This window comes from Lissotriton helveticus, chromosome 11 (assembly GCF_964261635.1).
Source record: "Lissotriton helveticus chromosome 11, aLisHel1.1, whole genome shotgun sequence".
In the NCBI taxonomy this organism is placed as follows: Eukaryota; Metazoa; Chordata; class Amphibia; order Caudata; family Salamandridae; genus Lissotriton; species Lissotriton helveticus.
The window spans coordinates 141,107,541-141,128,952 of NC_136072.1; the positions used below are offsets into that span (position 1 = coordinate 141,107,541).

At 41.2% G+C, this 21,412-nt stretch overlaps 1 protein-coding gene across 2 annotated transcripts in view; it reads right to left on the bottom strand.

Moving 5' to 3' along the window:
* SI (sucrase-isomaltase) overlaps positions 1-21,412 on the bottom strand; it is a 645,776-nt gene that overhangs the window by 108,409 nt on the left and 515,955 nt on the right. For both annotated transcript variants that reach the window (XM_078665617.1, XM_078665618.1), the window contains exons 58-59: positions 20,086-20,220; positions 19,285-19,369 (exon numbers count right to left, since the gene is read on the bottom strand). In XM_078665617.1, the coding sequence (XP_078521743.1) occupies positions 19,285-19,369; positions 20,086-20,220 (220 nt within the window). The remainder of the gene's footprint in view (positions 1-19,284; positions 19,370-20,085; positions 20,221-21,412) is intronic.

Consider the following 21,412-nt stretch of genomic DNA (forward strand, 5'->3'; position numbering starts at 1 on the left):
GTTATTTAATTAAACGTTTTACCATGTTACTTTGTTGGTGTGTTGTATATATTTATAATATTTGCATAGGGTTTCTCGTTATTTTGGGCGGGGTGGGCGGCGGAGCAAATTCACTGAAAAAACCACAGGTTATAGACCATATATAGTTAAATATCTCAAGTCCTTCTGTGCACTCGATGGAGATACAGGTCGTCGATCAGAAAATGTGCTGGCCACCTCTAATGGTAATAGCGTGGCCAGGGCTTTTGTCGATGCCTCTGCAAATTGCACAGGGTGCACTTGTTTGACATGCCGCACCATGGTATGTATGGAAAAGGAATATTTTTTTGTTGGATTTCCTCTTGAGAGAAACGAGTCACATATCGTGCAGGTTACTTTTGGTGCATTTACTTTCTTTTGATCTTCAGGATAAGTGAAAAATTGCCAGATGAAAGATTCTTTTTTTCTTCTTAAAGGTAGTCGATCATTTTGGAAGTGTTGTTTTCATGTTGCAGCAGGCTGGCATGTAAATAGTTATTTAATAAAACGTTTTACTCTGTTACTTTGCTGGTGTGTTGTATTTATTTATAATATTTGCATAGGGTTTGTCGTTATTTTGGGCGGGGTGGGCGGCGGCGCCGAGCTATGTTGCAGCCATCATGGCGTCGAGCTCGGTTTCTCTCACTAGTTTCATATTTCTCATGAGGGGTTGTTCCAAATGTTTCTATTTTAGCGAGGTCAAAAAGAGATCCTATCAGTGGCCTACTGATTTTGCTCTATTCTTTTTGTTTTCTCTAACGATTTTTAAGTTAAAGTTTGCTAGTACGATACAGCGGCTAGTCCGCATTTTATATATATGTCTTTTTTATTAGGGGTGTCCTCCGGTGGAGTTGGACGATCTACCTCTAATAAACGGTAAGTGTTCCTCTGAAGGAATGCGTCTTGAAAGTGGCTGACTGTAATGTATGATATTTCACTCAGTGACTTTCAGGCCCAGGTTGTATGTTTTTTCAACGAACTCCGTTGTAACGCATGCCTTTACCATGCATGCGTTACAACGGAATGCTATTTACACGCCTATCTTTTTCCACGTATTTTAGCGTGGTGACGTCATTAGTAAAAAAAAACGGCCTTTTCCTTCCTCTCAGATGCCGATTGCCTGCACATCACGTCTAATGGGGAGTGTTTTTTTGGGGGGGGGGGAAGCCCCCCCAAGCCCCCCGTTTTTATATGTACCCTTTACCACACATGCCTTTACTACGTACCTCGTAGTAAAAGTATGCATGGTAAAGGCTGTCGTTGTAACCACGCATGCGTTGTAATGCATGCGTGGTTAAAGTTTTCGTTGAAACGGCCTCGTTGTAGTGGTCGTTTCCCTTCAGGCCCATGCTGTTTCAAAACTGTGCATGTGCTTGAAGCAGGCGTAGGTATTGACGCAGCATAGAAACTACTAAGAACCAATTGGAAGTGTTGTTTTCAAGTCACATGACTTCACATGCGCGTCTCAGGACGTGTACGCGGTGATAGTATCTAGTCACGTACGCCATTTGGAAGTAGCGGTCTAATTCAACGAAGTTTCAAAACGTGAAAAGGAGTAAATTCAAACATATCCGGATTTAATATATCTTTTGAGCTCGATTCAAGCATACAATTGTTAAAGTATAAAACCTTTTATATATTTTTTTGAAAATAGCAAGGTGTGTACATTCGGTCACACACGAAAGTTTAAAAAGACATTCGGCTCCATTTAATGAAAATTTTCATAATAATAAAAAAGAAGCCTAGGTTTAGTGTCTTTGACGTAGTATAAGTTCTTTGATGGGTCTATGAAGAAATTTAATAAGTTGCAATTGTAAAGTTTTCTCGAAATATATAGGCGAGTGCGCGCACACGGTCGCGCACGAACGAAAGCCAAAAAAGCGGAGATAAACCCCCTTTATAATATGCTCCTGGAGCTCTTTTTTGTACAATGAGTTAGTTCTGAAAAGAACTTTTTTTTTTTTTTAAACAAGTGTTATGTTGTGTTTGATTTTTTAAACTTGCAACAACATTTTCATGTGTGACACAGGATCGAAATGAAATGAAGAAATGTATCTTTTCTTGGGGCATTTATGACTCTCAATTTTTAGTTTAGTAAGAATGAGGCTGTGTGTAACAGGATGTGTAGGTGTATCACTACATATGATTAGTGAATATATGTATGAGTGAATATATAGAACTGTTGGTGAATTAGTGCATGTGTATATAGATGGTGGAATTATTGAATTGGTGGTTGTAACTGGTATGGGTATCTCCATTTTTTTGAAAATTTTAGTTTCTATTTTTGAATATGTGTTTCAAGGGTTAGATTACAGTGAAAGGAGGTCTGTCACTGTGTCACAAGGATGGTGTCATCAGTGATGTCATGAGTGATGTAATATGTGACGTCATCAGCAGTGCATTACACGCGCAAGTTATAGTGAGTCCAACTAACTATAACGTGGAATTTCATTGGTTTTACATCAGTAAAATTTCCAGCGAACTATAACTGGTGTCAAACCTATGGTTTTTTCAGTGAATTTCATAGGTTTTGTAAATGCTAGTTCCTAACTATAACGTGTGTAAAACCTATGTTTTTTTCAGTGAATATATATATATATATATATATATATATATATATATATATATATATTTCTCCAAGAGTAACTTCACGGTACTCTTCTTTGTGAAATAAGACTATCTTGAATTTGCCAACGTGTCTTTCTCCTATGCGTTTCGAACCGTACCATACTACCGTGATCAGGAACTACGGTTTGAAACCCGTAGGAGAAAGACACATTTGTGAAATAAAACTATCTTGAATTTACCAAGAGGAGTGCCGTGAAATTACTCTTGTGAGAAATATTTGCGAGACCTTGTCCTGGTCTCGACGCGGGCACCAACTGAAACAGTGCTCCCTCTGTGCAGGACAACTTGAGTAGTGATCTATATATATATATATATATATATACATACGCCAGTAGGTAGGTATAGTTAGGACCTTTTTACCTTGTTTTTATAGAGAAAGCGTTGTTTGACTTGCCTATATCTTTAGAGACGTTTGATGGACACTCATGAAATAAAAAAAAGTGTCATAGTGAGTCTTGTTCTGCATGAAAAGGTTGGTGGTGAACCGTCAAGCATGGTACCATAGACCCGGGGAGTAAAAAAACAAAATGTCCTATGTTAATTTCCCTTGGAGTTTAAAAACGACTACAGCCTGAACCACCTAATGGAATTTTACTAAATTTTAAAGGAAGATAGATTTTAGCTAGCAGATTATGCTTTAGTTATTCTGTATAAATCTGTTTAGTAGTTGTTGAGAAATTTAAAGGGAAGCAAACAATGTTTTCTGATCAGAGCCTACACACAGATCTCATTGTGAGATCATAGTGGCTGCCAATACTTCAACTAGGAAGTGTTGGCAGCCATTCTGGGACTTGGCATTATCCAAGTCCCACAGATAAAGTTTTAATACAAGAAAAGGGGCAAGATGTAATGAGTGATGTCATGAGTGATGTGACTGACCATGTCATGAGTGATGTAATATGTGAGGTTATAAGCAGTGCATTGCAGTAGCATAAGTTGTAGTTAGCTTAGGTAACTATAACTGCTGCATGTCACAGGTTTTAGATGAGTGAAATCTGTGTCTAACTGTAACGTCCTTATAAACTTTGATTTTTTTCTGTGATTTTCTAAGTTTTTTTTATTCTATTAACTAACTGTAACATCTCTGTAACCTTAGCTATTTCCAGTGTATTTCTAATGTTTTTCAAATTCTATTTCCTAACTATATTATCCCTGTAACCTTTGTTTTGAGTTCTATTTTTTTTTTACTTGTAGTTGCATTTGCAGACTGGTGGGGCAAGGGGGTAGTACCTCCGACCAGCTCCCAGGAATCCTACTGTAAGAGACTTACTGGAGGTAACAAGAGGGCTTCTTGGCACCGAAGTTTAATCAGCGGGCAAGGGGACTTCATTCAACAACCAGTAGTTCACCAGGAGGAGTGCTTGCAGAGGGGTGGAGAAAGAGGGCTTGGCCTCCAAAGACCTCTCACCAATCCAACAGTGTTTGACTTACAGCAGGTAACAAGGGGCCTGTTGTCCCCCAAGGACCCTCTGAATCAAAGGGGATTTAATTCCCCAACAAGCGGTGCACCAGGAGGTGTGTTTGGAGAGTGGTGGAGAAAGGGGGCATTTCCATCAAAGTCCTCTCACCAGTCCAGCTGTTTGGAACTTACTGGAGGTCACAGGAGGTCTTGTTGGCCCCCAAAGACCCTCTGCAGCCACGGGTGTTGTATAGCATTTTAGGACCCTAGTGTAATTTTACCCTTATATAGGTATAAATCACCATATCCTTATATAGGCATAGAAATCATAACCATATTTAGACATAGCTCATGCAGTCTAAATACGGCATGGCAACTTCCACTAGTTCCGAAAATCCACAACGATTTCTTGGAAAACTCGGCTTCAGCAGTTAGGGACTTCCCCTTGCTTGAATATTGATTTTTCCAAGAACACATGGAGTTTTCAAAGAACTGAGACTCTTTGATGACGTTATTATGTCCACCTTTACGTCAAACTCGGCACCTTCAAGGTATAAATATGCCCACACTTGCCATAGCAAACGCACGGTGGTTTAAAGCAGTTTGACTATCTACTTGCCTGACGCATCCTGCTGCAGCAAGTGCCAAAGGAAGCGGACCCTCCAGCAGACGCACTGAGAGAGACGTTGTCTTTTCTCCTGCCGAGAAATCCAGTTTCAGTGTTTCCGAGCTACCCTTGCTGGTTGCTGGGAAATCGAGTCCTGAGACTGACTTTCTTCATTCTAAACCAAGGTATGGAGTTGATCAGACCCTAAGAGAAATCTTGGATAGATTCTTGGCAAAGAATACTAAATGTATGCTACACCTCACTTCTTCCCTCATACTAATCTTAGATTAGGTACACCGGGGTAGGTGTATTTTAGAAGCACCAGTTGAGTACTTTTTAGCCTTTGTTATTTATGTATGTATTTATCTATGGTCTAGGAACCATACAATGCTTTTACAGTATTATTTTATAATACTGTTTTTAGTGTATGGATTATACTTTGCAACCAGTATCACAATTGTAGCAGTTAATTTCTTCTGCTCGAGAAAGAAGACTGTTCAATAAATACTTTTATTTGAAAACGCCCGTCTCTCTATTTCTCTGCACCTCTGGTGAAACGAAGCACGCGCAAATGACTAAGTAAAATATCTATCTATTATTTCCACGACACTGAAGATCAGCTTTATCTTGGGGAAACAAAGTTGTCATGTTTATGCGGTTGTCAGAAACTAAATCCCTTCTTGTGAACTCGAGAAAGTTCCTAGTGACCTCTGAGCTAGCTGCACTCACAATTAAGTCTAATATATTCGATAGAGACCTAGTAGACATAAGTCCTACATCACATCTATAGGATATATTATTCCAATGTGCAGAGCCTATTGGGAATATAGGAACTACACTAGAAGGAGACTTCATCCCCAAGCCAGTTGTTGGCCACAAAGTGCATTTGAAGAGTGTAGGTGAAGGGGGCGGGATCACTGATAACTTACTGGAGTTTTTCTTTATTTTTTTAGGGGAGGAGGGCTGCAAGGCCCCCCTTCCCTGGGCTGTTGTCGGCCCTGGGGACCACATCCATGGGGTCAGGCCTTTTTACAATGGGAAAGGGGGCCATGTGGCCCCCTATCTGGGCTGACTGTGGCCCAGTGACCCCATTATCTGGAACCCAGTAGTACAAGGGAGGGAGTCCAAGCAAACCACCTCCATGGGCAATTTCGGCCCCAGGGACCCCATCCCCTGAACCCATCCTTTTAATTAATATTTTTTTAAACAAGAAGGAGAGAGGGGATGCGTGGCCCGCCTCCCGGGCCAATTTCTGCCCCCAAAACCCCTTCCCTTGGGCCCTGCCTTCTTTTAGACATATTTAACAACAAGGGGTGGTGATGGACAGAGTTTCTGAATTAAGCAGAATACTCTCACCCAGTCAAGAGATCAGGGCTAGATCCAAAACCGTTTTTTAGCTCACTGCACCATCCCAGTTCATAACCTGGCTATATGCAAATTAGTCTGTTCCTGTCCCAGTGCATGATGGGAATAGGGCAAACCAAACTACCAAGCCAGTTCTTACACTGGGAAGGAAACAAGCTTCCGGGGACCGGTTTCTGGCATTTCAGCCGTCGTTGGCCCGGCTTGCTTGAATCCTGATGGTGCAATGAGCAAGGGACTCACATCTGAGTATACCCTTCCACGCTTAGGGTGGACAAAATATTTAACAACAAGGGGTGGTGATGGACTGAGTTTCTGAATTAAGCAGAATACTCTCACCCAGTCAAGAGATCAGGGCTAGATCCAACACCGTTTTTTAGCTGACTGCACCATCCCAGTTCAGAACCTGGCTATATGCAAATTAGTCTGTTCCTGTCCCAGTGCATGATGGGAACAGGGCAAACCAAACTACCAAGCCAATTCTTACACTGGGAAGGAAACACGCTTCCGGGGACCGGTTTCTGGCATTTCAGCCGTCGTCGGCCTGGCTTGCTTGAATCCTGATGGTGCAATGAGCAAGGGACTCACATCTGAATATACCCTTCCACGCTTAGGGTGGACACAATATTTAACAACAAGGGGTGGTGATGGACAGAGTTTCTGAATTAAGCAGAATACTCTCACCCAGTCAAGAGATCAGAGCTAGATCCAACACCGTTTTTTAGCTCACTGCACCATCCCAGTTCAGAACCTGGCTATTTGCAAATTAGTCTATTCCTGTCCCAGTGCATGATGGGAACAGGGCAAACCAAACTACCAAGCCAATTCTTACACTGGGAAGGAAACAAGCTTCCGGGGACCGGTTTCTGGCATTTCAGCCGTCGTCGGCCCGGCTTGCTTGAATCCTGATGGTGCAATGAGCAAGGGACTCACATCTGAGTATACCCTTCCACGCTTAGGGTGGACAAAATATTTAACAACAAGGGGTGGTGATGGACTGAGTTTCTGAATTAAGCAGAATACTCTCATCAGTCAAGAGATCAGGGCTAGATCCAACACCGTTTTTAAGCTCACTGCACCATCCCAGTTCAGGACCTGGCTATATGCAAATTAGTCTGTTCCTGTCCCAGTGCATGATGGGAACAGGGCAAACCAAACTACCAAGCCAATTCTTACACTGGGAAGGAAACAAGCTTCCGGGGACCGGTTTCTGGCATTTCAGCCGTCGTCGGCCCGGCTTGCTTGAATCCTGATGGTGCAATGAGCAAGGGACTCACATCTGAATATACCCTTCCACGCTTAGGGTGGACAAAATATTTAACAACAAGGGGTGGTGATGGACAGAGTTTCTGAATTAAGCAGAATACTCTCACCCAGTCAAGAGATCAGAGCTAGATCCAACACCGTTTTTTAGCTCAATGCACCATCCCAGTTCAGAACCTGGCTATATGCAAATTAGTCTGTTCCTGTCCCAGTGCATGATGGGAACAGGGCAAACCAAACTACCAAGCCAATTCTTACACTGGGAAGGAAACAAGCTTCCGGGGACCGGTTTCTGGCATTTCAGCCGTCGTCGGCCCGGCTTGCTTGAATCCTGATGGTGCAATGAGCAAGGGACTCACATCTGAGTATACCCTTCCACGCTTAGGGTGGACAAAATATTTAACAACAAGGGGTGGTGATGGACAGAGTTTCTGAATTAAGCAGAATACTCTCACCCAGTCAAGAGATCAGGGCTAGATCCAACACCGTTTTTTAGCTCACTGCACCATCCCAGTTCAGAACCTGGCTATATGCAAATTCGTCTGTTCCTGTCCCAGTGCATGATGGGAACAGGGCAAACCAAACTACCAAGCCAATTCTTACACTGGGAAGGAAACAAGCTTCCGGGGACCGGTTTCTGGCATTTCAGCCGTCGTCGGCCCGGCTTGCTTGAATCCTGATGGTGCAATGAGCAAGGGACTCACATCTGAGTATACCCTTCCATGCTTAGGGTGGACAAAATATTTAACAACAAGGGGGGACAAAATATTTAACAACTAGGGGTGGTGATGGACAGAGTTTCTGAATTAAGCAGAATACTCTCACCCAGTCAAGAGATCAGGGCTAGATCCAACACTGTTTTTTAGCTCACTGCACCATCCCAGTTCAGAACCTGGCTGTATGCAAATTAGTCTGTTCCTGTCCCAGTGCATGATGGGAACAGGGCAAACCAAACTACCAAGCCAATTCTTGTACTGGGAAGGAAACAAGCTTCCGGGGACCGGTTTCTGCCATTTCAGGCATCGTCGGCCCGGCTTGCTTGAATCCTGATGGTGCAATGAGCAAGGGACTCACATCTGAGTATACCCTTCCACGCTTAGGGTGAACAAAATATTTAACAACACCCTTTTCTGAATCGTTCTTTTAGACATAGACATGTAAAAGCAATTGTGATCTTTTTTGAGCAAGCAAGAGCACAATGCTCTTGCCTGCTTAAAGCAGAGCTCAGTTTACTATGGTTAGGTGGGAGTAGTAAAGCTGCCGCTATGTCATAGCAAATAGCAACGTCTAAGGGGTGGGTACCCGGGACATAGCAAGGAGAAGGGTGGCTCACTGGTTAGAGGAGGCAGACCTGGAAGCAGAGGTCAGCCCGGGACCAGGGTTCAATTCCCGGCTCGGCGGGGTCTTGACTCCTAAAATGTCCATGGACTCGACAATTCTCGCTCCGGTGCCTACTCGATTCGCGGGTTCACACTCTGCGACTCTGGGCAATAGCTTGCTTAATCTCCACAACGGCCCCTCGCGGCGGGATGCCTGGCTTTCACCTTGCGGATACCCTGCCGGGGCTATCTCACAGGGGATACCAAGACGGGTTCCCTAAGCAAGCGCTTAGAAACCGCTTGGTGATTTGCGCTATATAAATTCCTGTACATTTACATTTACATAGCAGAAGCCACCCTTGGGCCATGTAGGGCTCCTGCAGAGGAGCCATGTGGCCCCCCTCCTTTTTTGCTTTGGGTCCTGCCTCAGGGAGATGGTGACTTACTTTAAAAATATTCACACAGCATTTCAAAATACAAGCGTAAAACTAATAAAAACTAAAATCTCACCACAACACAATACATTATTAATGACAATTAAATTAGAAATTAAATCACTTAAAATTGCAAACTATATTTTAAATAATTAGTTACAATTATAGCAACAATATGAATGCAAACGATTAATATATCAACAAAAACACTTTAAAATCCTTACGAATTTCAGTTTTCTGATACTTTGTCCGAACACCTGATGAAAGACTGATTTGAACCTGGGACAATGAGACCAAATACAAACTCCTGGAGTGAGTTGACCAGTCTACTGAGCTACTAGACGCAGCAACTATGACTTCATGAACTTTGCACTGGAGGTACTTCCTGTGATGGTAGAAAGCTTATTTCTGTCATAATTACCGTCGAGAAACTACACTTTGGTATGTGGAGCTATGCTAAAATAGACATCTTCTCTTTTAATGACAAAGTGAAGGACTCATGCATATCTCCCAAAATAGACATCCATGCATAGACAGTACCACTGCTGTAGATACATGTGCTGCCAGTGGAAGTTCAATTTACTGACGGCCATATTTACAGTAAAATTGTTTTTGATGAATTTGAATTCTGCCTTGTCCTATGCTTGAAAGGCTGCGTCACATTCTATCAGATATGTGGTTCAAAACTCAGGGGGTCATTATATTGCCGGAAGGCCCGCCACCACTAGCTGTGCTGTGGTTGGCTTTCCACCATGGACCACAATTTTCCCCCGCCACATTACGATGATGGGGGATCTAGACTGCGACCGTGGTGGATGCAAAGACCGTCCGCCACGGAAACCCCACGGGCAATCATTTCGATTGCCTGTCGGAGCATGTCGGCATCCATAAAATCGTGGCAGTACCTAGCAGGCACAGTCTGCCAAATTAGGATGCTGTCTTCAGCCAGCCTTTCTGTGGCGGGTAAAACGCCATTGAAAGGCTGATGGGGATTGGTTTTAGGAGCCTGTTGCGGGACCCCTTGTGTTTGAAGGTGGTGTTTGTGCACTGGGTACCCCCTACATTTACTGCACCAAGTGGCAGGCACCGTGTGCTGCCTGCCACGTACAGCAGTGAAATGCACAACATGCATTTTTAACATCGCTGCCGCAATGTTAAAGTGCAAAATGCAACTGTCACATTCTATCAGCATCACATTCTATCAGATATGTGGTTCAAAACTCAGGGGGTCATTATATTGCCGGAAGGCCCGCCACCACTAGCTGTGCTGTGGTTGGCTTTCCACCATGGACCACAATTTCCCCCCGCTACATTATGATGATGGGGGATCTGGACTGCGACCGTGGCGAATGCAAAGACCGTCCGCCACGGAAACCCCACGGGCAATCATTCCGATTGCCTGTCGGAGCGGTCGGCATCCATAAAATCGTGGCAGTACCTAGCAGGCACAGTCTGCCAAATTAGGATGCTGTCTTCAGCCAGCCTTTCTGTGGCGGGTAAAACGCCATTGAAAGGCTGATGGGGATTGGTTTTAGGAGCCTGTTGCGGGACCCCTTGTGTTTGAAGGTGGTGTTTGTGCACTGGGTACCCCCTACATTTCACTGCACCAAGTGGCAGGCACCATGTGCTGCCTGCCACGTAGAGCAGTGAAATGCACAACATGCATTTTTAACATCGCTGCCACAATGTTAAAGTGCAAAATGCAACTGTCATGGTGGCAGTCGCACCCTAATTGGGTGTGCAGGACCACTGCATCCATGGCGGGCGGTCCTGATTGCCACCAAGATTGCGGGCGGACTCAGGTCTGCCCACCATCATAATGACCCCGTAAATAGTAAAATAAGAGCATCTTTTCCAGTCTTACAACCGAGATGACAAATTAATGATGCGTTGATTACTCCAATTTATAAAAAATGTTACACTGAGAAAAGCTAACAATGAAACTTCTCCCTATTCATATGATTTAGATTGTCTCAAGAAAACTATTAAGGACATATTATGCACTTGGAAATTAAAATTGCACCACCTACTAAGGATAAAAGAAGATCCATCAGCCACTTGAATAACTTCTTCAGTTTGTTGAAAAAGAGGCAAAAATCCACACATTTCATGGTAAGCCTAGGAGACTAACACGTTTACTACCCACAATTAACAGCAATAAATCCCGTGGTATTGTTAAAACAGTCAACAGTATAAAGAATATGAGATCAATATTTTCTACATTCTTATGCAGCAGTATATTTCCAGCGTATGAAATGTTGTATGTGAAACAGAGAGAGCAAAACAGCTAGCCCTTTTGAAGACTCATTACTATCCTATAAGACAACTGAGTATAAAATTCTCTACATTGTTCTAACATCGATCTGCTGATCTTTTACTTCAGATAAATCTATGTCTACTCTCTGGATTGTTTCCACTTTCTTCACGAATCTTTCCACACCCACACCACCATAAATTTGCTCTGCATTTCTCTGGTCTGCCTCTAATGTGTGTCTGGGTGAATCCTCTCATCCTCATGAGTTGGCATTTGATACCACGGTTAAAAAGGCAGAGTCTCTGTTGCATAGGACAGTCCCCTTGAAGGTATTTCCACTTACTTAAAAGTGCCCTCATGTGGATGGGAGGACAGTGTGCCTCGTTTGAAATTATAAAATATTGAGGAGCAGATCGAAGTATTTTGTTTTTAATTGGTGATTTATACCACCAATATTTAGCTACACATATTGCTAGGTACTTATCAGTAGGCACTACACAAAGACCATATATACCACTGGAAACTACACAAAACTCATATAAGGTATTTTCTGTCTTATTTTATTTGTGCACTTTATCTAATTTCTTTCTGCCTGCTTTCAGTAGGATTGGATTTCCTTTTCAACTATTATCTAAGACTTCAATTTGTTTAAATCCTACTCTCAAAGCCTTTTGTTGGCATTCTAGTTTAAGTTTTGAGTAGTTCCATGCTTTATATTTGCTTAAAAAGAGGGAGAGGTGTGGCGCCGCGGCCAGGGCGACTGACGCTGGAATCTGGGGATCAGGGTTCGATCCCCGGCTCCGGCGGCAGGTTAGCCCAGCACCATGCGACTCTGGGCAATAGCTTGCTTAATCTTCCCGACGGCCCCCAGCGCCTAGAGACCCTAATGGGTGATTGTGCGCTATACAAATGTTGATTATTATTATTAAAATGTTTTTTTTGTAACTTTCCTTTCCTTTTTCTTGCTCACATGCTTTTATTTCTCAAGTTCAGGGGTCTCTCTGCCTTTGTAACCTTAACAGTTCCTTTTATGTGCAATATAGGAAACGTATGCAAAGCAAACAATAACTTGGTAATGGTTAACATTAACATCTCACAAAAGGTAAGGAAAACTATCACAAAAGGTAAGGAAAACTCGATGAAAATGCAACAATAACGTGACCCCTTTTAAAGAGAAGGGCATATGTTGTGCGTTGTTCATTCAGTAATGATTTTATTAATAGGAAAAAATGAAATCTTGCTGCAGCTTTGTTTGTGTTATCTGAATAGCCAGGAAACATATGTTAACAATTCAAGCATGTAGTAGGATTGTCAAAGCCTCTTAAACAAAGACTCCCATTTCCTTGAGATTCTTGAGTATTATACTTCTTAACTAAAGGACTACATCCCCTATTGAAAACAAAGCAGTTTTTTTTTGTTTTTGAGCAAGGCACTTAAATGCTATTATTATCAGTTTAATATAATCTACATGCTTTTAGAAATCATCTTGCGTTTATTGCGTTTATAAAACACTGGCTTATATTTTTGCCATTTCCCACTGGGATTGCTGTCATTTCCTTTATGATATTCTCTTGTGTTTTATTACCTTAATTTCCATTAAAAATAAAAATGCATAACAACAAAAGATCAATTCAGAAAGTTACTGGAGGGCAGGAAAATGCTGATCAATTTTTAAATAGATATGTATCAAAATGACTAAATGACTCAAATACAGAATCTAGGATCTCTCAAATAAATGCAATAAATACAAACGACATATTTGGTGCCAAAGTGGCCTTTTCAGAAGGGAGTTCACCTTGGTGACAAATAACCCAGGAAACTTTTCAACACTGAGGCAGAGGTCCCTTGAACCTGCCCTGCAGTCCATATCCAGAACACCATTGTTGGGGTGGTTTGGTAACACTCAGTTATATTTTAAGTCTCCTTGAAAGAAGATGTAGAGAAGCTAATTAAGATATTAGAGAACCTACAATCATGAAGGTCACACAACCTTGCCTTAACCCAAGAAAACAGAGTTCCTACAGATCAAACTCTCATTCTAACTTTGTAGTGCATATAACCAACTCAACATCATGCTTTTCATTATAGAATAAAAGTAAATCACTAGATGTTACTCTTGGCAAATTAAAACTTTAGCAAAAGGAGCACTATACCAAATCAGACTACACAAAGAATCAAGTCACTCTTGTCAGGAGTAGGGCCTTTTTTTCCCCTCAAGGCTAAACTGCAGAAATTCTGTACTGACAGCTTTCCCAAAGCTAACCAAACAATATTACAAGATTCCGTTATAGTTTCTGGCACCAGAAGATAAAACCACACCATACCACTCCAATACAGATAATTTCAAAATGGGCATGAATAGAAGCCAGAAGATCTGCATGCACCAATCCAAGTTCACGAATAAGGGAAACCACTTTACCTAGCACAGAAAGTAGTAATCTCAGATGGCACTAAATCACCCTGAAGTGTGGATTATGTGGAAACTCCTTTACTCTGCAAACAAGAACTCTGAAACAAGATTTTTCAGGAAATTCTTCAAAAAGCAGGAACTTCCTACTTTATGTTCTAAGGATAAACCGGTTGTATGACAGTGTTAGGTGTTTACCCTCAGTAGGTAGCCATACATCATGTTTAGGTTCAATCAGATGGTTGAGAAAAAGCACTTATGAGTTCATTATACTTCCAAGATAGATAGTTAATGTATTAATGTAAAAAAGCATACACCTGTGATTTGACATCCTCCTGTCACTCAACTATTTTCTATCATCAATAGGAAGTTTCTGGTAACTGGATCTTACTACGTGAAGTACCAAGGCACCATGACTGTTTGTAATTTCCCATATATAATATGGTTCTGTTTATCAGCGGCATTGTCCAGCACACATGAGTAGTAATCATGCATTTCTTATGTTTCAGGTATTTTTTTTAAACTTAAGTGTTATCAAAAATATTATCATACCACAACATCTTAACTCAAACCATCCTGATACAGAAATACTGTTTTGGCTTGATTTAAGACTACACACAGTTTGAGCTTGTCGTCTACATCATTTTTCCTCATCCTCTCAAATCACAGTAAAAAAACTAACATGCTGCAGACCTTTTTCTCCTTTGGTAATAGGGTGCTTCTTTGATACCTATACCAGTTAGCGTATTATTTTAACTCATCTGCACATCTAACTAATCCTTGACTCCTTTGCTCAAAGGCTTTACCATCCTGCTATCTCCTGTAAGCTGCTACTACAACAATCTCAATATGACAACACTGAATTCCCTTTGATTAAATCTTATCACCTATCAACTCTACACCAATGCCCAGATTTAAGAATCTTTCACAAAACTCAGCATCCAAAGTTGCTGTGCTGCATTGTGTGAGAGGGAGGGAGCTGGGAAGAATCATAGCTACCAAGATATGGGACTATTCTTCTATCTTGCTTGTATTTGAACACAATCAGGCTGTTGAGTGCCACTCACACACCTTTACACCATAGTGCAAAGGTGTCTGTGTGAGTCTAGCATAAGTTTAGTACAGGAACGGTACACTTCCGGTACAAAATACTATGTCTAGACAAACTTTGAAATTCTTCTCACTTTTGATATGTGTGGTACAGTACAGCACACATTCAAAGTGGAAAAGGTAGGACAAAAATACATTTTTTTCCTTTTTAATGTCTGTTTTCAAGAAGCGTTAATGTTTGGTGCAAAACTCTGTCTACTATTGTTAGTAAATAGGAATGTGCATCAATAACCATACGTGGTTGCATAGGAAGGCCCATGTACTACCCATGAAGCGTCCCCTTGAAGCTCAGTATCGCAAATCAGCTCTTCATGCAGCTTTTTGTAATTTTCGTAGCTGAAACAAATCTAACACAAATATGTTGCACAGGTTTGAAACACCTTAAAGACACAAGCCCAGTGCAAAAGCTTTGAAAATATTTCCACAAGTGTGTAAAGATATACTATATCCTCTAGTGTTACAGTGGTTGACTAAACAAATTAAAATATTCAGCCATAAATGATGATCATTGCTGCAACAGGTTTGTCCCCCTCCAATCCAATTTCTCCTTATGCTCTGAGATGGCACTATTTATTTGTAAAACTTAACAAAAATGAATACATAAATAAACACATTTTCTTCTACTGTATCTCTGTACTATGACTGGCAAATTGTATGGGCCTCATTACGAGTTTGGTGGTCCTCCTGTTGGACAACCATTGCTGCGACCTCAGGAGAACCAACAAGCCTGTGGTGCTCGGCACACCAGCATATTCCTGCCCCTTGCCGCTCCTCCACCTCCGCAGGATCCTGGATACCAGTGGAGGCAGCGGTCCTGTGGTGGTCTTACCCACACACTCTTACTACGGTGGGCACACCTGCAGGGGTGGTAGTAGTAGGAATGCCACCGCAAGTACGGCAGTCCCAGGACCACCCCACTCTTAAGAAACCCCTAAGTCTGAATGACCCTAATACAACATTTTCATTTAAAGGAGGCCCATAGAGGAAGCATATTTTTGAAGCTAATGCTGAAAACCCATACATCTCAGTCATAATATTTATCCTGCCAGTTTGCTGAACCCTATTATGCTCTATTTTCTGGTTCGTAATGTATTGAAATCTACATATTCTCAGAACAAGCTGATAATAATGCCTTTATCCATCACTTTGGCACTCGATTCAAGCTAGCCTGGTCAATGAGGGGTGTTACGCTGAAACCGGTCCCAGGATGCTTGTTTCCGTTCCAGGGAAGGCCTGGCTTGGCAGTTCGGGCTGGACTGTTCCCATGAAGCACAGGGTCAAGACTGTTTTGAATATGGCTGGGTCTGAACCGGGGAGGTAAAGTGAGCTAAAGAACAATTTTGGATTTAACCCAGATTGGTGACATGGGGTGAGGCTCTGAAAAATTGCTCAATACCACATTGTTACTTAGAGCAGGGCCACAGACGAAGCATATTTTGAAGCTAATTCTGAAAACCTATAAAACTCAGTCATAATATTTATCAAGCCAGTTTGCTGAACAATATCATGCTCTATATTGTTGGCCATGATTTATAGAAATCTACATCTTCTCATACCAAACTAATGTCAATGCCTTCACTTATCTGGTCCGTTTAGGTATTCACAAATTTTTAGATGATTGGCCTGAGCAAATTCAGGCATCATTGCACCCTCTTACCTTATCAGGACCCTTATATGTAGGGGTTTAGCTTTTCAGTCTATGATTATGGGTACACTGGATACAACTTTCTTTTACAGCATTAAGGCTAAGAGAAGTTATCTGAATGCCATATGCCTATTTCCAATCAGTGAATAGTCACCTGAGAAGCCTCTATCATACCTTAGGATGAAATCAAATGAAATGGGAAACTGCAGGATGGGATATAATAAACATGAGAAACTGTTTTTGAAACCTCTAAATTATTGCACTGTTGCCAGCGTTCTGCCCAATGGCAGCATCCAAGTCTATCTTAAGCAGGTAGGGAGCAAGACTCCTGCAGAGCTGGGAGGTCTGTGTGAGTGCTGGCATGCCGTCGCTCTCTCAATGTACACTTACTTTCAGATTGCCGGCCCACTGATGTTGTTTCCTACGCTACTTTTTCCATCAGCGCCTCCATACTTTTTGTCCTCTCTGCCTCCCAGAAACTCTTGTGAGGATATCAGAGGAAAAATATTTTACCCAATTCAAGATGGCCATCACAGTATTGCAGTCTATAATGATTATAGATTGGTAAAACGTGTCTTGGTACCAATGAGGGTATCCAGGTGATTACAGGATCTAGTTGATTAGCCAAATAGCCAGGTATTCAGGGTCTATCAGAACTCTGAAAGACATGGTGAGGTCCATAGATGAAAGGGTTGCTCATTCCATGCCTTTGCTGCTAGGTAGGAGAAGTAGCGCCCTCCACATCTGTTACATCAGATGCAGAGGTTGAGGGTTAGCAAAAGGCATGTGAAGCAGAGGTGTCTAGTAGGGTGATGGAAGTTCAGGTGGTAGTTCAAGTAGACAGTATGCAGTTGTGTAAAGCTATGAATGTATGGGTCTTTTTTGTACAGGTAACCATTTTAGTTCCCTGAGGTTGGGGGAGGGGTGATGTGTGTTCATCTAGGAAGATCCTGAACGAGCCTGGTGGCAGTGTTCTGTATGGATCTTTAATTTTCCACGGAAGTGAGCTGAGATCCTTGCACATGGAGAATTTTCATAGTTCAGATTGCTGGAGTGGAAGGCCTGAATGAAGGTGCATCTTGAGCTTTGGGGTAGACTTTTGAATATCTTATGAAGCATGCAGGGGAGGAGGAGAAGACGGGGTTGACCTGTGTCGTCATGGTTAGCTTGTTGTTCAGAATGATGCCTAGTTTGTTAGCATGGTCAGTGGCGCTAGGTTAGGTCAGAGTTCTGAGGGCCACAAGGATGGGACCAATGAGGAACATTTGTTTCCAAAAAACAGTACCTTTGTCTAGTCCAGCTTAAGGCAGTGTTCTTCTTCTAGTTAGCGACATCTGTCATGCAGCCGTGGTCCGTGGAGGGAGTTACGGTGGGGCAGGAAGGTGGGGAGGGGGAGGGGCAGGGTGGAGGTTGCTAAAAACCGGCATATGGATAATTGCACGTAAATAAACAATACAATTAATAAAACGAATTTCGTAGCGCGCCTTGCATCGCAAAATGCGATGCAGTGTGCACTACGAAATTCATTTTATTAATTAAATTGTTTACTTACCTGCAATTATCCATATGCCAGTTTTTAGCAACCCCCACCCTGCCCCTGTCCCTCCCCGCCTTCCTGCCCCACCGTAACTCCCTCCACAGACCGCGGCTGATGTCATGCCGTTGTAAAAGTTGGTTTTGGCGTTAGTGCTTTCACCATAATAACACCAGAATAACACTGATTTGTTAAATTAATAGTTAAAGTGTTCAACTATTCTAATTAATTTTACATTAGTGTAACTTTATTTCACTATCTCCACTGATTTTTGTTATTTCCATGCATTAATTGTTTCTCATGGAAATGTGTTTAAAGCACCTGTAAGTCTCCATGTGTGGTGCTTGAATTACTCTAAGGTTGAACTGGAGTACACCTGTTTTGACACCTCAGAAGCTGCAGCAACTTTAAAAGTATTGTTTGAGAATAGAGATGGTCTTACCCTTTTGTGGGTGCATTTTTTATTGGCATGCCCTGTTCTCCAGCTACCTCCGCTTGTCACTGCACATAGGTTTGTAAACAGCAATGTGTAGTACATAGATTTTGAATGGTTTGTGATATCTTCTCTCTGTGTTCTCAATGATTTCTCTACCAATTTGCACACTTGACTGCCTTCTTTACTATGCATATTTCAACAGCACATAATCAAGCAAACTGTTACAGGCAGATTATAACATGATTAAGTAAACGTATTGCAGGAACAGTAAGTATGAAGATGTGCAACATGCTTAGATTTCGATGAGAACTGCTGGGGAATATTTTTAAATTCCCCAAAAATTTAGAAAATCACTTAAAATGAAAGAGGAACATGAAGGTCATAGGATTGTTTAATATTAGGTGCTTGTGGTGGTCCCTTTATCTTTTCCTAAAATATTTCATTGTCTATTGTCCTAAAAACACGTGTTTAAGGTTTCAATTTTAAATTTACCATGACCTTTCCACATAACTACAAGCAAGTGTTCAAAACTGACAACACCACAATAAGGGCGATCCTGGACACAACACTTTTTGTTCGCGGATATCACTTGTGAGGACGTATCCTTTCCCAATTCCTGTGTGTGGTAGCCCCTCTCTACCCTTTAATCCTCCCAGTCAATTTTGTGCACTAATTTAAGGGCCATCCAGATATCTTTTGACTATTTAATTACAAATGTTCGGAGAGATGGTTTTCTTTCACATTTCATTTCTTCTAACAGATATGAATGAAAGGGAGTATAAGAAAAGTATTACTTATTCTTTTACACACAGTTTCAATCAAAATGTTTTCACACTATAAATTGTTAACAGTAGTGTAAGAAACTTACATGGCATATAAGGTGGTGCATTAAGGGTTTTGTCAGGACAACCAATCGTAGACCCACTTATAAAGCTGGCTGGTTCATTCATGTCCTGCATTAAGGAAGTAAGCACACATATTTGGAGTATAACATGTAATGACTGTACATTTTTAAATCATGCATTACAAAAATCAATAACAGTTCCTTCTATTAGGGATAACCCCAGGGGAACTGTAAAAAATTAGAGAAACTTCAAACAGCATAATCTCCAAGAACCTTGAAATTATTTGATGAACGCCAATGTTACTAAAGTTTTCTTGATAAATCCCCTCACACCAGAGAATTAAGAGGCACAGAGAAAAAAATTAATATTGAGGGCACAAGGAAACAGATTAGAGCTGTAATGACAAAGAAGTGCAAGAATTAGAGTCTGTCCAGAGTTCTTGATAGCAAGGATAGAGGAAACCTAGGAGTCCTTTTGTGTTGCTGATCTTACAAGTGGGACCCTGAAACTCCCTTTTGTAATGGGTTTTTGCTTCACTTGACCTGAATGAAAGACAGTACTGAATGACTACTGCTGTACAGGAATGTGTGCAAAACAGCACCACACCCTTGTGGGTGCAATACATGTTTTATCACATTTCCAGCATTGAGGGGATGGTGTACATAGAAAGTGCCTTAGGTCATGGACTGTACCAAAGCAGGGTTTGTCACTCCCAACAGCATAACATATTTTGATATTAATATCACAAGTGAAGTGAGTGAGTGAACACTTTTATACAAAATGAAACAACATAAAATGAATTAAATAACTATTCAAATACTTACAATCCACAGTCCATCAAACTTTATGCTTTTGTTAGAATCTTTAGGGTTTTCATGAAATTCCTTTATTTCTCTGTGCCACCAGTCAACAGTGCGCTTGAGGAAGAAATCTGGGAAAGCAGCATAAGCTCTGTATAGCTATAAAGGAAACATACCATCCATCAATTAGGGATTTGTGTATGGATTTTAAGCATGTGCATATGGTGACATGGAAAATTAGCTTGAGAGATCTTTGGCAACTCTCATATATATTAAAACATACTACCAAATGATGGAACCTCAGTTAATAGTATTAAAAAATGTAGAAGAGATCTTAGACATTTTTAGAGATGTCTTTCTATAATTCCACCTACAAACTACCTGCAAACAAGGCACCTACAAACAAAGTGACCAATTGATTTCACCACACTGCTACAGACAGGGCATTGTATATTCTAATATTTTAGAAGACTTCATATGAAGATTAGTGGGTTTGGATAATGAAAAGTTTGTTTAGAGAGCACGAATCTAATACACATTTTGCAAAATTGGTGGTGGAGTCTTTAGTCAGATAATCTAAAATATTAGGCATAAAATAGGGTTTTAGATGCTCATAATGGCTGACCTAAAGTCATTATAAAATCATAATATTTTTGTAACTCTTTTTATTGATGCATATATGATAATGAGATAAACTTTGAGAAAGTAGATCTGTGCCACATTTTGTTTTACAATTCTGCAATCTTGTCATTTTACATTACATTAACTCATGGAGACAACTCTGTTATTTCACAGTGTTAGTATTACATTCCTCGGTAAGCCAGCCAGGCCCCCCCTATTTTCGCTAAACTAATAATATTAATATGAAATCATATGTTGCCTGACTCACAAAGGTACTGCATCTAAGTCAGAAATGTAAACTTGTAGGATGGTATGTACCATATTTTCCAGATATTTACAAATACTTCTGGTAATGTGCAACTATTTTAGCTTCTAAGAACTCACTTGTGAGTAAAATAGCAAGGCTAGATTTCTGCATTGAAAATATAGTGCATTATTACATGTGCACTCTGTCATTATTTCATTTGCTGCTCTAGGAATAACGTTTCCCCATGTAAATCCTAGCCACTATATTAGTTCCTTCCACTCCCTCACCCTGTAAACATATATTCTGCTCCTTGTGGAAAGAACAAAATGTCTGAATATCTCACAGAGTGGACATGGAGCTGAGTATGTTTCTAACAACTTGTTTACCTGACAGTTTGTGAGTTTATCAACTTTTGTAAAAGCCCGACCTTCTAACACGCACATCCCTTGGTCTGTGACCAAATTTACTCACATGAAAAATCTT